The sequence below is a fragment of the Solea solea genome, chromosome 13 (genome assembly GCF_958295425.1).
Source record: "Solea solea chromosome 13, fSolSol10.1, whole genome shotgun sequence".
Classification (NCBI taxonomy): Eukaryota; Metazoa; Chordata; class Actinopteri; order Pleuronectiformes; family Soleidae; genus Solea; species Solea solea.
Window position 1 is genome coordinate 27284512 of NC_081146.1, and position 23923 is coordinate 27308434.

General features: G+C 41.7%; 1 protein-coding gene across 1 annotated transcript; it reads left to right on the plus strand.

The window, feature by feature from the left end:
* Positions 1-2730: 2730 nt before the first annotated feature.
* nr2f5 (nuclear receptor subfamily 2, group F, member 5) lies at positions 2731-22964 on the plus strand. The gene is made up of 4 exons (XM_058648174.1): positions 2731-3755; positions 15559-15839; positions 17532-17778; positions 20842-22964. The coding sequence occupies exons 1-4, from the start codon at positions 3389-3391 to the stop codon at positions 21159-21161; spliced, it is 1215 nt and encodes a 404-aa protein (XP_058504157.1). The 5' UTR covers positions 2731-3388; the 3' UTR covers positions 21162-22964.
* Positions 22965-23923: the final 959 nt, after the last annotated feature.

Below are 23923 nucleotides of genomic sequence, written 5' to 3' on the forward strand. Positions count from 1 at the left end.
CACTGGCAAAAAAAGTCTGTTATAATGAAGCTTCCTTTAGTAAAGCACAACTAGTCAAACCAAAAGAAATCAGTCCAAATATAGAGGAGATTTACATTTTACTAAAAGCAAGATTCCTCTTATCAGAGGTTGGTAAGTAAATCTGATCGAGGGATAATTTTTCCCAAAGAAATCAAATACTGGGCCAATACCTACATCAGGCAAAAGAAGGTTTTTTCCTACTAACTTTTTTCTGCAAATGTGTTTTTTTTCAATATTCAATATTGTACAAAACTGGCAAATATAAGAGATGTGTTGATTTAAAAAAGTATATAAAAAAGGAATAAAAGGCTTTCAATTGTTCATGACTGACATTTGTGTGAACACAGGCGAATCATCTTTGAAAAAGACATTAAAATAATATATACTGTTGACTGGTCACTAACAAATACAGAGCAGTAAAAGAACTCAACAAGTTCACATATCTGACACAATCTGTATTCATCTAATGGATGTAAAGAATTGCATAGTATCAATATTGAACTATCACATACAGTACATTTCAGTGATGTCCCCTGATGAGTGGACATCACTTACATGACTAATCCTCAGGTTGATCCTCATTTAATGAAACCCTCTGTGCGCGGCTGTATAGAATTACTCTCTATAATTATTTACCCCCTCCCACACCCTACACCCTCCAAAACCCTGAGGTGCACTTGGTCACTCGGCCTTACAGCTCGTGGAATCTCCTAACAGCGAGTCACGGGGCTAATTGGGAGACAGGTAAGGTTACATGTGACAGCAATTAAGCCGAGCGCGGGGCCAACGTTGTGGCCCCTGGCGCTGCACTCAGCTTAGTGCTTAGTGAGCTCTTTGTCCTTTTTTTTTATCGCTTTCTTTTCCTTTTAAGGGAAAAGCGGGAGTTTGGGAATTTACAGTTGCCAGTTTTTGACTATACAGTGAAGATGGGATTATGTAAATGCCCTGAGAGCCCTGGAGCTTTTGTTTTTGGACATGTTTGCAACGCGTGTCCTTACACATACACTTTATTTCGAAAATGGTATTTTATTTATATTCCCTTACTATTGTATATATGTATCTATCCACCTATTTGGTAAATAAATAAATAAATACATATAGCTTTAGTGTAATGCAGCTTTGAGTGATCATCAAAGACTAGAAAAGTGCTATACAAATACAGACATTATTATTATTATTATTATTATGAGAACTTGTATTTATGTTTTAATTGAAAAATACAGCAGTAGTTCTTATATCATGTGTATATTAAATTAGGTAAAAAAACATTCAAAACCAGTTTATTACAAAGCTGAGGTCCATCGTGCACGCACTCCCTATTATATACATTTTCCGTCTATAACGCACGCGCAGTGCGCGAGGACACACACTTTATTTATTTTATTCATTTATTTTTTTTTAATTACCTCCACGTGACAAATGAAGAAGAGTCAATATCTGGGGAAATGATCAGTTTCCCGCTGTTCTCGGTGCGTAAACTCTGCACGGTCACGGTGCGCGTGCACAGAGCAGCAGAGCCTCATATAACACAAGAAAGCCACAAAAGCAACACTTCCACGGCTGCTCAAACCATTTCGAGGGTGTTTACATGACTTGGTGAGGAGTTTGTCACCCTTTGTGTTTGTTGTTGTTGTTATTAATGTTGTTGACAACTCTTTTTTTTCCTGACATGTATATTTGTTTTAACACTTTCCACAGAGCGGCTGTGAAATTGCATTTTTGGAGGAAAACACGTGTCCATGTGGACAGTTGATCTGAGACGGTTGGTCAACTGTGACCTTTAGTCGTTTATAAGATTGTGGAACAAACAATAAACAATACAAAAAATTTAAAAATCAGACGTTAGCCACGAACAAAATGTTCACAGTTGAGTCATGCGCGTGATTTATAAGACATGTTATATATAACATATATATCATAAATGATACTACTGTGAACGTTATACAGTGCTGTATATATATTATTATTATTTTTACATTAGTTTTACATTAGTAATATATATATATATATATTTTTTTTCTTATACGCAAATTTCACAGTGGAGACTTGGAATTAATTCCCTCCTTATGATAAAGGTTCACAATTAGACTCAAAATCAGAACATCACCTCTGCGAAAAGAAAAAAACAGAACAAAACTGAATAAATAAATAATTTGATCCATAATAACTGTACATAAGAGTTATATACGAACGTGCAGGGGTAAATGAGTGAGTACTGTATGGATAATATGCATACACATATTATGCATGTGTGTTTACCTGCGATATGTGAGTGAACTAGGGGAAGCAAGAGAAGCGTAAGATAGATAGACAGACAGACAGACAGACAGACAGACAGATAGATTTTATTTTTATGTTTTTAATGTGTATTGGTTTTATTATTGTTTTTTATTGCTGTTACAGTTTATTTCATTTTTTTGCCCACTTAAGTTAACTTGCGTCACAACAAACGCTCCTGTCAGTCATTCTCGTTCTACTCGAGCTGCTGTCCAATCAGAAAGCTCTTCACTTTTTTGTATTATTATTATTGTCATCAACCAGACTCCCAGGACCAATCAGGAGCCGTCCTTCATCCCTCTTCTCTCCCGCAGAGGGGAGGGAGGGGTGTAGGGTATGACCTAATTTGGCAATTGTGACCTTATATGGAGCACCGCCGGGGGTGGGTAGAGGAGGGGGCAGCGGTGTGAGGTATGAGCCTGTTAGTGACACTTTCCCCCCACTAAACCGCAGCTTTGACTCAGAGACTGAAACACCGGGACAGCGGAGTCAGATCCTCCAGAGTGAGCGCAGCAGTGAGGATGTTCGGATGAACTGACACTGACATCGTGATCCAACAATAACAGCCACGAGACGAAGAAAGACCCGGGACTGTGGAGTCGGCGGCTCGTCCTCAGTGAACTGCGTTTCCTTCACCGGGAGCCAAAGGGAAGATTCGCAGAGTAACATGAAAGGTGGTCGGTGTTAGAGCGAGCTGGCACAATCTGAAACAGTGTTGGACTGGACTGAGACATTGTTGTGTGTCTGTTGTTTATCACTCACTCACTCACTCACTCACTCATTTCCCACCAAGACTCGACTCACTGGAGAACGACGTGTTTATGGATTTACGCATGAGGAGCACCGGGAGCTGCTGTACGCACATTATGGTGACACCTTTATGCTTCTCTGATAGTAAACTAAAATAATCCAGTCTAATCAAGACCAAGTGGTTCAAAGACAGAAACTCACACTGACCTCTGGAGGAAGTGGGAAGCGCCTTTTTCGCCATTCCTTGTTTTTATTTCCTCCAAAGACGTCAGGACGGATCCCTCATCACTCAGCTCTCCTTCTGTGATTTAAACAAAGATCCAAAGTGTTTGGGGATAGCATGGCAATGGTAGTAAACCAGTGGCCAGAGAACATTTCTGCAGATCCGGGCTCCCAGCTCCAGATTTGCAGTCAGGAGCCCGGCGGGGCACCGGGGACACCCAACGGCTCCACGCCGGGGAATGACGCACTTTCTGGGGACAAGATCCCCAACGTGGACTGCATGGTGTGCGGGGACAAGTCCAGTGGGAAGCACTACGGTCAGTTCACCTGCGAGGGATGCAAAAGCTTCTTTAAGCGGTCGGTGAGGCGGAACTTGACCTACACCTGCCGGGGGAACCGAGACTGTCCCATCGACCAGCACCACCGGAACCAGTGTCAGTACTGCAGGCTGAAGAAGTGCCTCAAAGTGGGCATGAGGAGAGAAGGTGAGGCCGGTCATGTTCTGTGTGTGTGTGTGCGCATGCTTGATGCATGCAAGTGTTAGTCTATGACACGTGTTTACAAACCCATTCTGCGCGTAAAGTTGTTGATAATTAACCGTAACGTACCTTTCTTTCAGTCCACGAGTAAGCTTTCCATCAAACTATTGTCATCGCAACTTTACTTGAACAAATCACTTAAAATAAGGCAAATTATTCCCATAATTGTTTAAGAAAGTGTTGTGCATGTTTGCATTTGAACGCGTTTTTGTTGCAGTTGAAGTATTTTTGCTTAATGTACAATTTAAAGATTCCACCCCAGAGAGTTTGTGCGTAAAATACGCGCCACGTTACGTTATTATCGCGTCCGCTGCTGCCTGCTGTGTGTTCTACCACAGCTTCTGTTGTTATGGGTAAACACTCTGCCGCCACCTGTGATCCCTCACTGCTTATCTTACACTAGTTCTTTTTAACCGAGTCTGAAACATTGTCCTTCCTGTGAAATCCCTCCTTTGTCCCGCGGCTTTAATGACGCTGTTTGTCGTCGTCGACACCCGGAGCTGCTACAAGAGGATGCCGCTACATTTTGTTGTGCTGCGTTGGATTAACAACGGGTCACTTAGTGCCAAAAGAGGAGCAGGGGCAACGTGCTGATGAGCGAGAGCATGCAGCTCAGCTCCCCTGATTAATTATCTCTCCACAGCTAGAGACACTCAATTCAGTTTAAATATGTTTATTAAACTGAGCCAAACAGTCTTTAAACTCGTTTTACCAGCACATAAACATGCTATTTGCGCGCGTGTGAGTGTGTGTGTGTTCATTGTATTTGTTTTCTGCGTAATCTCTTAAAGGAATGACAGGGAAAAGTCAAGCACACGCACACACACACACACACACACACACACACAATTGCATTGACTTCCATTCATTCGGACAGCCGTAACCATAACCTTACCCTAAAATGAACCTAAACGCAATTTATATATGTTAGCCCAGTTCCTCAGAAAAGAAATTCTGCCTCATTAGGACCAGGTTTTGGTCTCCGTGAGGACTACTGGTCCTGAAAAGGACCTCACGAGGGAACAAATACAAGAACGCACACTCATCTGATTGATAGTCGTGTGAGTGAGAAGATACATTTCGCCCTTAAGTTACTCTTAAAAGTCCAAGTTGTTAATGAATATACTGTTTTATAAGGAGCTGCCTTGCTCAAGGACACTTCGGTGGGTTGTTGAAGGACAAATGCCTCCTCCAGGAGTCCGTGCTGTTGTGGTTATTGTTGCCTGAGCCAGTGTGTGAATGCAGTCAGAGATGATGGTTATGATGAGATGGTTGGATCCCTTAAGGGTTTGGAGGGTTCCCGCTCTGACCGCGCGCGCGTGCGTGCGTGCGTGCGTGCGTGTGTCTCGGTCTCGCTCTTTTTCCGACTGGATGAAGCCGAGGAAAACGCCTCATGTCGCGAGCAGCGTGTTTACAGTATAAAACGAAATGTTAAAAATAAATAAATAAACACAATTTTTTTATATTTATATATAATTATTATATATTATTATTTTCAGTGTTGAGTCCTTTTTATTTTTATCATTTGCATATGAGCTCATAGCCTGAATATTTATTCTTTCAATGTTTAGATGACAACATTATTAATGCTGTTTGTATAATATAAAACATTTTCAGATAAGTCAAGATCAAAGTAAAAATAATTTCAGATTTAATATTTTACATGTATATTTGATCTGATTTCTACAAAGAAAAAAAGTCCTTCATTGTGATGCAGGTTCATTTAAATTGGCCTAACTCATCTCAGTGGTGCATTTGAGGTCAGTGGGATTAAACAGTGTCCTTAAATCCTCTTTGTCATGACTTCTATTCATCAGCAATCATTTAGGAGATATTTTTGTGAAGGCACAGACACTGTCCATTAACTTTCACAGCAAATTTCAAGATGATAAAAAAAAATGTCTTTTGTTATAGATATATATAAACGAGAGGCTGAGAAAAGTCATAAATAAAATGCATTTGCATTTAAATGTATTTGATGGATTAAAAAATTGGATTGGATTGTGTCATGACGATGACGATGATATTATATCCTAACATTTTTCCTCAGCTGTGTCCTTGTACAAGGCAAACAGCCTCGATCATTTCTGCCCCACAGGTCATACATAAGTCATTTTTCCATTTTATTATTCAACAGGTTCACATGAGGCCATTAATGTTAGTTCTCAGTTATGATGCAAATGAAAAATATTTGCATTTATGAGTTCTTTTTATTTCCATTTTTCACAACAATGACATAAAGTTACTGAAACACTATATTGTCCAGTTGAATCATGTGTGAGTTTGTTGAACTGACTAGAGATTTGGTATGTGAAGCCATTTTACTTATTGAAATAAAATAAACGGTATTAGAGGTCACTATTTACTTCACGTCTCCACTAAAGTGCGGTTTTAATGGACGCAACCGCATTAATGTCGTGATTGCAAATATCAAGACTGAGCTTATGGACGTTAGAGCTTTAAGTGGAGTTTAATATCACTGATGCATTAATATTTAGCTGCTAAAGGTTTCATGACTGTGCTGCATCAGGTGTTGGAGTGTTTTGTTTTCTCTTTCTTCCTCGGCCCCCTGATGGGATGTTTGACCCTCGTTCTGTAGAAACATAATATCATTTTTGTTGGAGACTCTTATTTCTGTGCTGGCCTCAGTGGGAATCAAACCCGCTAAAAACCCAGTGTCATTGTCTCAGCAGGCAGCTGCACACAAGCTCTGCTTGATGCCACTGTTGTCGGCTGAATGGGAAGCAGAGAGGCAAAGAAAATCAGCCTGTCACTTCCTTTGAGCTGCGAGAGTAGATGTTTTCATTTTGAAACCTGTGTGGTGCTCTGAGGTACACACACACACACACACACACACACATCAGGGGAACAGCTTCATACACACATACTTGCTGTGTGTGAAAACATGGCCGCCTAAAGGAAAGACAAGAAAAACGATGATGACATGACATCATTTAAGAGAAGACGCTCCTGCTTATATCTACAGTAGCTTCACCTATTTTCTTTGCTTTAGTTCGTCTTAACACAGCCTTACTCCAGTTTGTGGAGTTACTGCTCACTCTCCCACACCAAAGCCCACAGAGAAAAGCATCATTTTTAGCTTGCAGGGACACAGGAGCTGCTGGTCTACTGCTGCTTATTTGAGAAGTGTCACTGAGGTAAGTCCGAACAAATGACTCAAACACTGAAGTCACTAAATAAGACATTTTGAACTTTGTGATGGAGGCAGCAGTGGATCAACAGCTCCATTCTCTCCAGTCTCTATTGACTTTGGTGCGACACAAACTTTAAAGTTTTAAAAGCTGCCTCGTTAACGACGTAAACAGGTGTCAAGTTCATCTGGTGAATCATTTGTCAAGTGTCTAAATGTGTTGTTTTTATTCTTGTGTCTCTGCTGGCAAAGATAAAACACAACTATCCTTTTAATACACGTATAACAGACATGGAGGATCTTAGCTTTTCTGTAGTGGGACACATGTGATAGTGAAGAGTCATTTCAAGCACAGGGATCAGTGGTGTTGCTGTGTTCAGCTGACACTGTGGGACACTGTGGGACACTGTGGGACACTGTGCTGCTGCCTCCTTTGACCCATATTACATTCTAACATAACACCGACAGCACAGGCAAATATAGGTCAACCAAAACTAAAACATTAATAACACACAGGCTCAAGTCAAAGTCCAAATGTGTAAACCATCCAGTGAGTAAATACTCGGACAGTCAGTGTGTAATGACTAATCCATACATACTCTACACTCTTCTTGTGACTATGGAAGAGGATTAGGACCCCGTGTTAATATTTAAATTAATATAAGTCTGAGTTTAGTCTTAATTCTGTGATTAAAGCAGAAAGTCAGAATTCCGCAGTTTTTTTCCCTCAGATCCCAACTTTAATCCAGAATTTTGACCTCTGAGATGTATAATCTCAGAATTCTAACTTTAATCCAGAATTTTGACCTCGGAGATGTATAATCTCAGAATTCCAACTTTAATCCAGAATTTTGACCTCGGAGATGTATAATCTCAGAATTCTAACTTATATACAGAATTTTGACCTCGGAGATGTATAATCTCAGAATTCTAACTTTAATCCAGAATTTTGACCTCGGAGATGTATAATCTCAGAATTCTAACTTTAATCCAGAATTTTGACCTCAGAGATGTATAATCTCAGAATTCTAACTTTAATCCAGAATTTTGACCTCGGAGATGTATAATCTCAGAATTCTAACTTTAATCCAGAATTTTGACCTCGGAGATGTATAATCTCAGAATTCTAAATTTAATCCAGAATTTTGACCTCTGAGATGTATAATCTCAGGATTCTAACTTTAATCCAGAATTTTGACCTCGGAGATGTATAATCTCAGAATTCTAACTTTAATCCAGAATTTTGACCTCGGAGATGTATAATCTCAGAATTCTAACTTTAATCCAGTAATTCAGATTTTTCCTCTCTGAATTTGGACTTTAAAGACATAATTCTGACTTCAATCTCAGAATGATCACTTTAACCACTGAGTTTAATATCACAATGATGTGGCCCTAATCCTCTATCCTCTCCTTATTTAACAGTCAAACACTACATTGCTGTAGTTTAGCTTTCGACAAATCAAAGCCATGAAGAGTCACCACAGTCACAGTGGAGTGCAGTGAAGACCTCTCACCTGTGGTGATGAAAGTGTCACCGCCACACTGATATCGCTCAGTACTACACAGCCTGGTTTACAGTGAGACATGCAGGTGGATGAAGTGTGCTCTGTTGAATGGTTGTGAACACATCGCCGTGAGGAAGAGCCTCATGTTTCATTAAGCTCCTCACTTCAGTCAACACGATGTGACCTTCTTTTGTGCATTCAGTCGTTGTGACTGACTGACTGGACTGTTGTGTGCGTCACATAAGCGGCTCGACCTGTTTGTGTCTTTCTCTTGGGTCACTTGTAATGACACGATTTAACAGTCACTGTCAGGAGATTTGTTTTTAACCCAAACATCTGCACACGCAGCACATCTGGGTTTTTTCCCCCAGAATATTATCGAGTACTCCGTATACATACAGAGTACACCAAACCCATGCCTGGGTTATCATTTCCATACATTTTGTTCATAGATATACATTCAAGAATTACACCCTCCCGTCCAAACATGTGCTACACTTATCCCCCGGTTTTAAATTTATACTACGTCAAAACTGAGTCCGGGAATCAACAGTTTTCAGTTGGTCGAGTGGATCGTCTTCTAACAAGAAGGTTGGGAGTTTGATCCTCTTGTATCTGCCATTGTGTCCATTGGCAAAACCCATATTAACCCCAAATGTTCCTGCTAGGTGAGTGAGTGAGTGAGTGAATGAGCGCATAGTAAAGAAACACACAGAAAACCTCTTCCTGTCGAGGCTTTTGTGTGGTAAATAAATAGTGGAAATGTAAATAAGGACAGCACGAGTATACAGAGTGTGTATATATATATATATATATATATGGGGTATTTGGATGACTAAATAATTCAGGAACTGTCGTGTGTGTGTGTGAGAGAGTGAGGCAGCCACAACCACATCGCAAAATCTACCAAACGTCCTCACGCAAAGCTCCATGTGTCTGTCTCCTTGTCTCTCTGCTCTACCTCTGCTTGTCCTGTCTCTGTGTCTCACGTTGACCACATACCTCCACGCTCTCATGTCCTACTACATGCATACATGTTCTGGTCATCTTGTTTTTGTGCTTCTGTTAAACTAACAATACACAACACAGCGGCTCACAGAAGGACAACTATAGCGTACACAGTCGAGTGGTTTTCAAACTTCTTACACCAAGTACCACCCACGAAAACATCGAGCTCTCGAGGTCACACCGTTATCACCGACATTAAAACACCGTGGTGTGAACAGGTCGAGCAAAGTCCGCTACACACTCCTCACAGGAGGCAGATTTATTCCCAATAACATCATCCTCCTCCTCCTCCTCCTCACATATACTTCACACACTGGTACAGAGAAATTAGATTAAGATGGAGTGAGAGATAAGGTGAGTGTAATTATTATTATTTAATTATTATTATTATTTGTTTCATTTTTTACGCACTCAGGTCAAAGTTCCTCAGCTCCACTCCAATAATCAGTAGAACAGAATTTCTGATTTACCACCAGAGGAAACTCACGTACCACTGGCGGTACACGCACCACAGTTTGAGAAGCATGGCTGTAGTCAATCATTGTTACCACAGTTTTTATACAGCTCATGATACTCAGTCGTGATACAAAACAAGGAGCTAAGTAACGTTTGCTCATATTTACATGTCAAGGTAATTCCAGAACAGTCTTTATTTACCTTTAACTAACTATTCTTCTTAACTTCTTTTTCTTAGCAGCATATCTGTGTTTGTCTCTCTTTATCTTTGACTCTCTGACTCTCTCCTGGTTTACATATTAGCTGATCTCTGCTCCTATCTGCTGCAGAGCAGTGACCTGCAGGTCAAAGTTCAGGGCCAAAATAAAACTCCGAGCACGGTGTCACATCACACACGGCGTCACGAGCCACGAGTGCAGCAGCACAATATTCACTGAAAACCTCGCAGGTAGAACACTGTATATACTGTATATACTGTGTATGTGTCTCACACACACACACACAGAGAGAGCTGTAACAGTGTGTGTCATGGAGACATAGGTTCACTCGGGGTAATGTTATGATGTGTCTCTCTCTCTGTGTGACAGAAGCTTTAGAAATGGAAAATCTCCGTATTAAACACGACTCTCGGACTGATCCAGACGTATATTGTGTGTGTGTGTGTGTGTGTGTGTGTGTGTGTGTGTGTGTGTGTGTGTTGTCCCGGCAGAGTGACCTTTCAGTGCAAATGTTGATAGGCCTTAATTGTATTTAGCTGCTGTAATTCCACTAACAGTCTGACCCAGAGGCTAATCCAGGGCAGGCAGGCAGGCAGGCAGTGAACCGTGCTCTTTGCCAGCTGCCATTTGCTGAAGTGGCATTTTGAAAGTCACAGCTGAAATGTCCCTCGGTACCTTTGTCTGCATGCATGTTCCTGCTCGCCCCTCATTCTCGTGTCCTCATCTCGTGTCCTCATCTCGTGTCCTACCTTCACACCAGGGGGCGGAAAGAGGTTTGGGAAACTGTGCTCCAGTGAAACGTTGTTATTGAAAATCATTTTCATTTAAATTACAGGACAAAGGGGGAGAGGGAGAGGGCTAGACGAGGAGCAGATGTATAACGTTTGTATTGAGGTCAGTCAGGATAGTTCTAAATCCATCGTGACTATGATAGGATGATAATGTCATTTATTAAATTACGTTTTATTTGTATAGTGCCTATCCATAACATACCGTACATGATCTCAGGGTACTTAAGGTCAAGACTCTACTTTTATTACAGAGAAACACAACGACAACACAACATATATATATATAATACTACTACTATTACTAATAATAATAATAATAATAACCTTGCAGATGGAGCTGGATCCTGCAGCCCAGGAGTCACAAGTACCTGCAGAGCGAGCCCAGGACAGGGATTATATCTATCTATATGTACATATACATACATATATATGTATATATATATATATATATATATATATATATATATATATATACATACATATATACAGGTATAGATAAGATGAGTTTTTAAGATTTAAAGAGCAAAGACCTAAAGAACAGGAAGTGAAGCTCGCCTAATGGGAAGTGGCAAACCATTCCATAAGTTGGGATGGTTCCACTTTTTTAAAGTTACCTTTGGTTTGGAATCAGAATAATACAAATGCTGTTTTACGACCTCACATCCTAATATCTAATGATAAGCTCAGTCAATTACATGAAGCTGTGAGCCACAGTGGACAAATGAAGAAGCTTGAAACAGATTATGGCAGACACCCAGATCAGACTTTATTCTCCCATCCCCCCCCTTCCATTCTCTCTTTCTCCGTCTCTGACCTTGGTTTCCTTTTTGTCTTTATCCTCCGGCATCTGTTTCTCTCTGCTATCATCTCTGTCTCTTTTGCTTTATCTTTCCCTTGTCCCCGCGTCTGTCATGCTACATACAGCTCTGTCTATTCTCGCTGTTGCTTTGGACCGTTCCATAATCAGCCTTCTCTCTCTGTCTGTCTCTCTCCGTCTGTCTCTCTCTGTCTGTCTCTGTCTGTCTCTCTCTGTCTGTCTGTCTCTCTCTCTTCTTCGCTCTGGTCAGCTGTAGGCGAGGAAAGAAACAACCGAGAGCAATGTGTCTCATTCAGACGCACTCAAGTGCTCTGCCTCTCAGCCACGAGTGACCCCCACAGTGAGGCTTTTGAAAAGTCAAGAGGATCAAGTAGATTTGCCACCATCTGCAGGATTATCCATTAATCAATATAAGAGCAGATTAATAGCTGTGAATTCTCAAATCAGCAGCATGAGACGCAGCAGGTTCCCGTGGTGGAATTTATGGAACAAATAAAAAGAAATGTGGACAAATCCCCATGGAGGTCGAGGACACTGGGTCCCCGGAGAGGACGTATAACACGCCAGGACAGGGTGACAGTTCTGGGTCGCAGAAGTCCTCAGACAGTCGGAGACGAATCTTTTGAGACAAAGAATTTGTCAGTCTGACACATTTCAAGTGTCCCTAAAGCAGCATATGCTGACATGACAGCAACTGTGGCCGGACAAATTGAGACAAAGGACGATGTCGGGAGACACTGTTTCAGGAGGAGGTCTGGGATTTGTTCATTCATTCATTCATTCATTCATTCACTGTCTACCGCTTTATCCTCCACATGAGGGTCACACGGCTGCTGGAGCCAATCCCAGCAAACCTGGTCTCGGTAAAGCTGCTCCGATCATAATCTATTAGTAATAGTAATATGTAATATTATTTCATTAAAGATAAACTATTATAATATTAACATTGCTTTTTCTTCCATATTTAAAACAACACTTTTTAGTCTTGATGATGCACACTGATAGTGATACTGACTGAGTATCATCAGTATTGTGTTGGCTCCTCCCTCACTGTATGAGCAGCGCTTCTTTTCTATTAAACATCTTTCACATTCGTTCACAGCACTGAGGAGCGATGTGCGGACTCAAACCCCCGGACGACTCACTCTAAAACTGAGCCGCCATAGCCCCGCCCCCCACAGTCAGACCTAAAGTGATAGTTCAGGTTTTTTCAGTGTGGTTGTCTGAAGCACTGACACTGAAACATGACTGTTAAAGAGGTTTTAACCACTTCATGCAGGGTTAGGGTGAGTCTATTATATCTCAGGAATATGTTTCATTTATTATTGGACGTGTTTTTTCTAACTGGAAACTGAATTTTGTGTTAATCATTTGTCTCAAAGTCCATAGACATGTTTACAGTTTGACATCACAACACATTATTGATCAAAGATATTTGTCATAATCCTCCCGTTGGATTCACTTCAGTGACATAAATATAGATTTTCTTTATGGACTTTGGTGCAGAAGAATGAGGGGTTACAGAAGCTTCAGTTACACGCAGCGTGTAGCCAAGAGTAAAGCACTTGTAACCAGAGAGTTGCTAGTTGAAATCCTCTGATGGGTCTATGGTGCTATGTGTGCAAAAATAACTCATTCTAACGTTTAGTCTGATTGTCTTGTTTTCAGAGGTCAGATTTATTGTGAGTGCAGTCAACGCTTGAGTAAACCTGACTTATCCCTTTAACAACAGTGATTTGTGATCATCAGATGACAATTTGATATGTAGAACATGTTCAACAAATCTGCATTAAAATAACTTCCTGTGATCATCAAAGCACCAAAGTAAACGGTGATCTTTGCAGAAACTGCAGACTTTCACCTTCGCTGCTCACAAACTATTATTCTATTTCCCTTTTGTCAGTTAAATCCGGCAAAGACAGACACGTGTGTCTAATCTGACAACAGACAAGCGCTCCCGGAGTGCGAGTGACGGGGACCGGCCCCATTGTGTAACGTTGTCTTTGTGACAGGCAACACCTCTTCATACCTCAGCCCCATGTGAGACGGCCCTGTTTGCCTAAGGAGACCACATTCTTTTCCAGGAACACGTGTTTACACAAGTTCACAAAGAAAACGAACAGTCTGAGGTCAACACCTTTTTTCTTCTTCTTCTTCTTCTTCTTCTGCACGCAGAGGGCGGGCTAAAATTAAAGGTATTTTTATAATGCTCCTGAGTGATTTGACCTCTCGTTCTTCAGACGTGCCACGGTGCGTTCAATTGACACAGCTGCTGTGGTGAGGTGACAGGTGATGCAGAGTTAAAAGCATTTTCCAAACGCCTAATCCACCCACCCACCTCTTCTCCCCCTTTCTTTCACCTCCTGCCTCCACCTGTCTCTTCTTGTAAACCTCATCTCACGCTACATTCAAAGATACTGGTCAATAAAATAATAATAATCACTCCTGGGTCACATCTGTCTGTTCTGCAGGTGCAGGTTTTTATTAGCATCGATTAGCCTTGACTTGGCTGAACATGCTAATATTCAGTGATACAGTTTTCAGTCCTACTTCACTTTCTTTGAAGTCATTTTTTAAGCGACTTAAAAAACCGTTGAGTTTGAATGAGGGACAAAAACAAAGAATGCAAACATGTGGCGTCACAGTGAAGAAACACCACAGGGCAGACTGACACTGACAGCTGGAGCGGTGTTTTATCACAGGCTTCAAAAATCCCAGACATACCTGCTCACGTCAGTGGACACTGAAGTCAATCCTTCCTCTCTGCTCTCAGTTCTCGTTATCTGTTACACCCTCTTGTTCTCTCATTCCATGTCATTTCACCTTTTATCGTCACAGTTTCAGTGCATTTGTTTTCACTTTCCAACAAAGTCATCCACAGCAACAGAAGTAACCACAATGCACCACAATGTCAGCTCTTTTTAAAGGTGTGACACCACCCTCTCTCTCTCTCTCCCTCCCTCCCTCCCTCTCCCTCCCTCCCTCCCTCCCTCTCCCTCCCTCCCTCCCTCTCTCCCTCCCTCCCTCGCGCTCTCTGTAACAGTAGATGGAGTTATTAGTCAGACAGTGGGGATGACTGAACAGGTGTTTTCCAAATGGGCCTCTGAGCATCATCATCACTCCACACGCGCTTGCAAATGTGTGTGTGAGTGTGTAAGTGCTTGACCTCTGCGTGCTCTCTCTTTTTTCTGCCTCGGGCCGAGCCATTTGCTGTTGGGGGGGAGGAGGGGCCGGGAGGGGCTGGGCTGGGTTGGGGGTGGAGTGGTAGAGAGTGAGACGTAACCGTACTGTATGTATTTAAGTGTGTGCGGGTGCAAAGGTGTGAAGAGGCGTCTTTACCAGCTGCTGCGTGTCATTAGTCATTGATGCACAACAGCAGTGCAGAGAAGCAGCCTTGGCCTGGACACCATCCAGCGCCTTCCCGCCACTAAAACAAGAAGAGTGCTGACATATTTAAGAGCCATTTGTACACTCTTTTGCCCCCTTACGCCCTTATCCTGCCCCCTTATCTGTCACCCAGCGTCTTCTTCTTTATGTTTCTACTGCAGGCTTTTAGGTTTGTCTCTGTTAAAGGTCATCAGCTGCTCTAAAGCAAAGACAGTACAGATTCCAATAAAAAAATAAAAAGAATAATAATGTATGGCAAAAAACTACTCATGTCATAACAACATAACATGTCATAGTCAGGTCTGTCTGTCTGTCTGTCTGTCTGTCTGTCTGTCTGTCTAATTATGTGAAGATTTGAATAAGTTCTAACAACATGAGTGAATTGTCATCTCTGTTCCTCTTGTGTTTTTCAGCTGTACAACGAGGACGCACATCCAACTCTCAGACCAGCCCGGGACAGTATCTGACCAACGGCACTGACCCGTACAACAGCCAACCCTACCTGTCCGGCTTCATCTCTCTGCTGCTGCGCGCTGAGCCCTATCCCACATCCCGCTACGGGGCCCAGTGCATGCAGGGAAACAACCTCATGGGCATTGAGAACATCTGTGAACTGGCAGCCAGGTTGCTGTTCAGCGCTGTGGAGTGGGCAAAGAACATCCCCTTCTTTCCTGATCTGCAGCTCATGGATCAGGTGAGTCAGATACTTTTCCTGGTCATTATTTGAATAGATACAGTTCAGCGGGTGTTGCCAAATATGGCTTATTTCATGTTTTTCTCCATAAATAAAAAAGAAATATAATAATTGTTTCACTTTGATGAAAATGCAATGGTCTGAATCTCCAGTCTGCTGTGTTTGTGTTTGTGTCTGCACTGCAGTGCATTGACACGTTTGAAATTAAATAATGTAAAAACTGTTTCAAACAACGTTTAGATGAAGAGAAATAGTTCAAGTACAATCAGCAGCACTTGGAACAAGAAGGTGCAAACTTACAAAAAGTAATAATTACATTTGATTTCATCTGATTAAGTAAATAATAACAGCCTGATTACATGGACTGGCTGATCCACAGCAACTCTAAAGCTCTAGAGCTACAACAAACAGACGCTCTACTGACTCAACAACATGATACTGCTTCCAGTCTGACTAGCCATTAGTTTCCCCATTATTTCCACTTTTTAATGCTAAGTTAATGTAAACAGTTGCTGGCTGTTGGTTTAGAGTTTCCATATAGAGATGCCATCTCATTTCACTCAGGAGCAAGATTGCAAATAAGTAAGTTCCCTCATTTACAAACAGGTTAGATAACATTTATTCAGCTCTTTTTTGTGCATTTTTATGTTGCCAGTGTTGTGTTAACGCTTTTGTCCAAAATTAATTCACTTATTATTCAATAAAGGATGAAACGACCTTTCGTAACATGTATATTTATACATAGAAACATTGCTTGGCCTATAAATACCCACATACACCAACACAAACACATGAGAAACATGTCATGCTACCATATTATCAATGTATATATATATATATATACACATATATATATATATATATATATATATATATATATATATACACAGGGTAGACAAAACAATGCAAATGCATTAAGGTTGTGGTAATGAATGGTTATTAGCAGAGTTACATACGTAGGAGGGTCATGTTAGGTCGCCGACTGAATCACATTACATTATTAATATTTCAGAAGTTATTTATTTGTGTTTCTGTCATGAGGAGTTTTCTATTTTCTAATGTTTACGACCTTTGACACTGACAGAGGATGTTGGATTGTGTTCAGAATCGATGCTTTCACTACTTTACTCATGCTTCCTTCTTCCCTTGGTGAATAAATACACAGTTAAATAGGTTTCTTTAAATAACATCACCTGATTTTGATCTGGGTGTTCACTGCACATCTAGAATAATCTAATCAAATTACACTCTGGCTCATGTTCATGCCAAGTGTGAATGTGATCTATAACAGAGAGGAAACCTCTGCTTATATTAAGAAGCTCTCTGTAAACATCATTCTATATGAGATTATTTAAAGTTGATTTAGCCTGTAAACACACGTCACTGTTCTTTGTCATCATTAACTGATAGTTTAGTATACGATTGTTTTGTGGCTCTGTCGTCAATCAGAGGAGCAGACTCACTTGTTTCATACCACACATTCACATAATAATATCCATATATTATTTATAAGCAATATCACCCAGAGTAACAGAAATATTCATTTAATTTAATCAATATTATATGACACTAAAAAGTTTATTGTGATAAGATTTTCCCCAGCTGTAACACCTGACTACTGGACCTTTGAATCCACTGTAATGTTTTGAGATAGCCTGCTCACGTACTAACGCCGTATCCCCTCTCGTCTAGGTGGCACTGCTGCGCATGTCATGGAGCGAGCTGTTTGTCCTGAACGCAGCGCAGTGCTCGATGCCGCTGCATGTGGCCCCCCTGCTGGCAGCAGCCGGCCTGCATGCCTCGCCCATGTCAGCAGAGCGCGTGGTGGCTTTCATGGACCACATCCGCGTCTTCCAGGAGCAGGTGGAGAAGCTGAAGGCCCTCCAGGTGGACACGGCCGAATATTCTTGCCTCAAGTCCATCGTGCTCTTCACGTCCGGTGAGTGTGAATGAGGCACATTCATTAAACACTGTCATGTACTGAAACACCAACAGAAGGTTAAGACCAGGATATACATGGAGGTGGATTGGTCTGGAGGGACGTACTCATCTTCTACCACTTCATCCTCCACATGATTTTGTATTGGGTCTATAGCTGTTGGCGCGGGGTTGGGTTGGGGGTTGGCCCACCAAATGCTCAGGCTGATCCCAGCACCACTAATGCCCACAATGTACCTATTTGACTTCATATATTATTAAATACTATGGTTTTATGGCCAGCTATGATGTCTGACTGTGTTCAAGGACAGAGCAGGTTGAATGGTTTTTTTTGCTTTTCCATTAGCGATAGCACCTGGTTCTTTTTTAAGTACCTGCTCCGGTGAGATTCCAAGAGAGCTGAGTCTGTACTAACACGTGATGTCACCAGACTGCCGGCCACTGATTGGTGGAAGAGTCACGTGGTCACGCGCGTCGTCCAACACATCAAATCAAACCGAACAAAGCAGACAATGTAGATCAGTTAAAAAGTACACAATACAACAATGTTTGACAATCCCATTATTATCAATTATCACAACAGATACATTCATAAAAATTAGATGAATATAGGTCAAATACCTAAAGTACAAAGAGTTCACTAGAGTTCCAAATGATGAGCACTAGTGGGGAATCAATATATTGACTGAAGTGTGTCTGCCTGTGGGGGCTTTTGACCTATTAGCAGAAGGGTTTTTTTGGTTTAGCATGTGGCTATTTGTTAGCAAGCACCGTTCCAAGTGTTTTTGTTGCTGTTTTTATGTTTCTATTGTGTGGCTCTGGTCCGACTCAAGGTACACATGTAGTAGTATTATTATTATTATCTGGGACTTTTACTACGACTTTGAGAATTTCAATTCTATACAATTTCAGTCAGTCGAAAATGTTCCAATAATTACTTTTTCTCTTCACTGAGTTTTTAATCGCCATAATACCTCGATACGCGATATTTTCACGACATTTATGTCCCACAACAGCTCTAGTGAGTGTGAGAACTTGGCCCCATCTAGTGGACTGAAACATCAGTAGAGTTTGATGTTTATTTGTAGCATCAGTAAAAAAAAAATTTCACTGAATTGATCCCAAACCCAAACATACTGACTGTGTGAGGATTTAATCCAAATATAATAGTTTTTACGTCTTCAGCAAACTCATAAGATGATCGCTGTTGTCTACACAACCCTGCTGAGGTTTATCCCAGTGGTCACTGCGGCCACAATACTGTCACATGTGGGAGACTTCACTGAGAGTTCATGTTTTGTGACCGTGGAGGGAACGCGTGTATCGTCTGTGCTCTTCCTCGCATGTTTCCTCCTCGTCTCCCTCGCATGGCTTTGCTGATTCACCTCCATAAATGTGGCTGATCCACCGCTCACTTCTCCGTGCCTTCATCAGTCATCGTGATTCATGATCCCATCTATTATTAAAACCAGTAAACTGCCCCTCCTCTCTGAGCCTAACCCCAGCCCAAGCCCAGGACCCCCCGCCCTCTGACCTACATAACCCCAGTAGCCCTGAGCACCCCATGTGACTGCACTGTATTTGAACAGATGCACCCACGTGTGCGCTCATCACAAGGAAAAGTTCTCCGGGGGGAAAATGCAGCAAATATTAACAGGAGTTTGAATGTCAACACGCACTCATACACACAGCAGGAGAAACAACCATGACAACTAAAGACAACAATTGTCTCTCACCTCCCTCTGAGTCCACCCCCCTGGAGCCCAGGCCCATCAAACCACATCAGAGACTGGGCATCTCGGTCCACCCTGATCCCTTACACCCACTGACCTGCTGTGTGTGTGTGTGTGTGTGTGTGTGCGCCCAAGACAAAAGAACACAGCATAGCTTGGCGTGGAAAAGCGTTTTCCCAAGCAGCCGTCTTGGCACGCGGAGTCGTTTAAGCCACACAGGCAGATTTGCTAATCCCATTGAGATGGTGACCACCTTGTCACGCAGAACCCAAAATGGTGGCTGGACACAAAAATAATTAAAAAAGGGTCCAGCTGTCCAGTGAAGGGAAATACAGCAGAAGGGGAAGTCATTATTCTCCCAGAATGATGAGAACAGTCACCGCTGGGGTGGTGAGGGGTTGACACGTTAGATTAAAACATAAGGTGAATGACGTCTTCTTTTTGTTACAAACCCAGCAGGGAAGGATTTACACAGGCAACCGATCAAAGTGTGAGGTGAAAAAAGGGAGCTGCGACGCAGGGTGACAGGCTGAGACCTGCGGCCCCAAGCTTGCACACTAAAAGAATTAACTTGAGAGAGGGATTGCCCTCGTCCAAAAGCTGCCCTTTCAAAACGTGGGTTCAGTCAGGGGGCAGAGACAGAGCGCAGTGAACGTACAGTCAAATGTGAGTTCACACGTCGCTCGCCTGCGCTTGTTAAAGTGTGTTGAGTGTGCGACAACTATCGGAAAACTATCTCCTTTTATTTTTGCCATGTCGAGGGTTTGGGGGGAGGGGCATGTGTGAGGAGGGGGTGGTTAGAACGTGACCTCCGGTTGAGGGGAAAGGGAAAGGTTGACACAGAGGTGTAGTAGATCTACAGCATATCTCTGTAGTGACAACCTCTGAATCTAAGAGACAAGGAAAAACATGGCGGACACCAGGGAATCTTGACTAAATTTAACCAGGTTTAAAATAATATCACATGCCACAATTGGCCGGTAAAATGTGCAATATTGTACTTAAAAAACCCAGAACATAGTTGGTTAGCTTTGTGTGAATCTGGAGAGGCATCGGGGCAACGGTGAGCCAGTGGTAGAGTGAGTCGTCTTTCAACTGGAGGGTTATGGGTTTGATTCCTGCTAGTCTACGTGCTGACGTGTGAATGCTGCACACATATAATGTGCTGCTGTGTGAGTGAATGGCTAAAACTGCCGTGTAAAGCAGCTCTGAGTGGTCGTCAATATTAGAAAAGTTCTATATTCATTTGTTTGGACCCTGGATGTAATCACATTACTAACCATGGATATTATTATAAAGTATAAATCTTTATCTCTCTTCTTTACCTCCAGATGCTATGGGGCTATCAGATGTTGCCCACGTGGAGAGCATTCAGGAGAAATCTCAGTGTGCCCTGGAGGAGTACGTAAGAAACCAGTATCCCAGCCAGCCAAACCGCTTCGGGCGCCTCCTGCTCCGCCTGCCCTCCCTGCGAATCGTCTCGTCTCCGGTCATCGAACAGCTGTTTTTTGTGCGCCTGGTTGGCAAGACACCCATCGAGACACTGTTGCGTGACATGCTGCTGTCGGGCTCCAGCTACAACTGGCCCTACATGCCCGCCGTGCAGCGCGAGCGACCGCTCTCCCTCCACTATAACGAGAACGGGCCGTGAACGAGGTGGAGAAGAAGCCGCAGGAGAAAGTCACACCGAGCTTCCGTCTGATACTTGTGTCCACGCTTTTCTCCTCGTCGTCCTCACCATTCCACTCAAGAAAACCACACTGACGGTACAACCTGTTACTGTCGCTCGTCCATAAACCAGCCAGTCATTTTACCCATAGACCACCGCTGCAAGAGCATGGCGGTCCACTGCAGACCATGTTTGAGATGGACCGTGAGATGGACCGGTTGGTAGAACAGGTTTTTGCACACTGCACCAGCAGGTCTGTTGGACTCACTTCAAACACACACAAACAGAGACTAAGAAGACATTTGCTCTGCTGTCACTGCTCTGCACACAAGCGTCGCATCGCAGTGCGCTGAACACCAAGCAAGGGCTCCTCAGACTCTACGAGCAAGAGCACGAGGCCCACGGTGTATTTACTCATTTTTGACAAGACAAAAAACCCAGAAGCCATTAAAAAAGACAAATGCCAAAATGTCTTGGACTTTTGCAGAGGACGTGTTTTATTGTGTGTTTGTATTAGCACTGTTTATATGAGAGAAGAATACTACGTATGTACAGCATACCATTGATTCATAGACATCGACAGCATATTAGGCTTCTATGGGAAAAGCTCAGGTTCAAAGGGTGGGGGCACGCACACACACACACACACACACACACACACACACACACACACACATATATGCCAATATCAGTACAAGTAGAAAAAAAAAATAGAAGAAACCCAGCAAAATTCACATTGAACAGCAGCCTGTGCCAAAGCTGAAAATGCATATTGTTTGGATTTATTTTTATTTTTTTTGCAGTAGAGTTGGTGATGAAAAGTAATGTTTGGTTTGTTTATAATTTGATAGTATACTTGTTTTGGGGGGAGAGGAGTTTGTTAAACATAAATACAAAAATAAAAGCAGAGGCACTTGCATTGTAATCTGAACCCACACTTATTCTCTCCTGTAAAATCACAGCACTGGTAGATTCCTATTACCCTTGTGTAATTGGTTCAATCTACCTTTTTACTAGTTCAAAAAGCCCATGTTAGTTCTCCTACGTGATGTTATCACAGGAGAGACACAACTCTCATTGACATGATTGTTAGTATCGGAAATGTAAGAATTTGGGAGGGGGTGTTTTTTACAAAAGTAGGTGTACTTGCCTTAGAACAAACATTTTGTCACTGAGCATTTACTGTATCTTATGACTGTGCCATAATCGCTCGTTACCTGTTATAACAGGTATTATGTCCTGTCAGGAGAGGAAATGAACTCATATGATGTAAAAAAATTTGATCACGTGCGCACAATGTCATCGCAGAAATCGAGTCATTGATGCATCAACTTCAAATATAAAGAAAATCCTTTTTTTTCTTTAACATCATCAGCACTTTCCTTTTTTTTAGACTTCATGTAAGTTCTTTTCCACGTCCTGATGATATTTTCATCTTCGACTCATGTCATTTGGATTCATTGTACCGATACTGTAGAGAAATGTACCACTAACCTCTGAAAACCTCAGTCTATGTTACAATATTATCCCAGTTGGACTAATGACTGTGACCTAGCGTAGGACTTTTTGAAGTCGTTTTTATTTGATTTTTATTCCCGTTGAATAAAAGAATTGTTTTGACAACCTGGATCACATTTCCAACACGGCACTGTGTTATCAATGTCAAACGCTGTCTGTTGATGAGTGAATTCACAAAAACCTTTCCAGGAGTTTCTTCTTATCCCCTCAACTTTTGTTTGAAAATATGGAGTATCCATTAACTGAAATAAAATGATGTTGTTCACAGTGAGTTGTTCTGCTCTCCTTTACATGTCAAACCCTACAGAGCTTTGACTAACTGTGCTGCTGCATTTATATGGACATGTACACGTGTAATGTGCCACAGGATCAACGGACTCTATGCACAGAACGTTCTGCTCAAATACAAGACGGATGATTTCAACGGTCTGCGTTGCCTGTATTAACACTATATGTAAAGGGTTTGTGTAAAAACATAAACATGCACAATCTTTAATATAATATATATATGGTTTAATATATAAGACATGAAACAGCCAAGATTCACTCGTACATAAATGGCTAAACTTACTCCAGAGCTCCATGTTGTAGCTCATAGATACTTTAACTGATGTATCAAACTCATTTACAATTATCTCTTCACATTTCCCATGAAACCTTCATTTTTTGTCTAACCACCCGTGTGTTTCTTACCTTCACTGACACTATTTCATGATTTAAGAGAATCCTTTATTAGTCCTATATAATTCCCATGCTTGAACCTGCATATCACGTAAACTACACCACTGTTGCATGACTCGTCCACACTAGGGATGGTTCAGTTTATATTGTCATATACTGATATTGCAACCAATCAAATCAAATACTGAACAATAACAAAGTACAAGGTCCTTAAACTACTACGCTGTTAACAACACAACATTTGTGCATAATAAGCTGTTTCAAAAACATAATGCTTCAGCAATTATGCATAAAAGAGAAAACATCATTTAACAACCTAACTTAGATCATTGTTTCTACTATTGATGAGATATTTAGGGTTTTTGGATTGCCCTTCTGTCTTTGACCAGTATCATATTATTGTAAGTCGCCTTGGATAAAAGCGTCTGCTAAATGACATGTAATGTAATGTAATGTATCATATCAGCTCGTCCCTGCTCCTCACTCCAACCTTTTTAAGCATGTAAAATAATCCACCATGGTAGATTATTTTACATGCTTAAAAA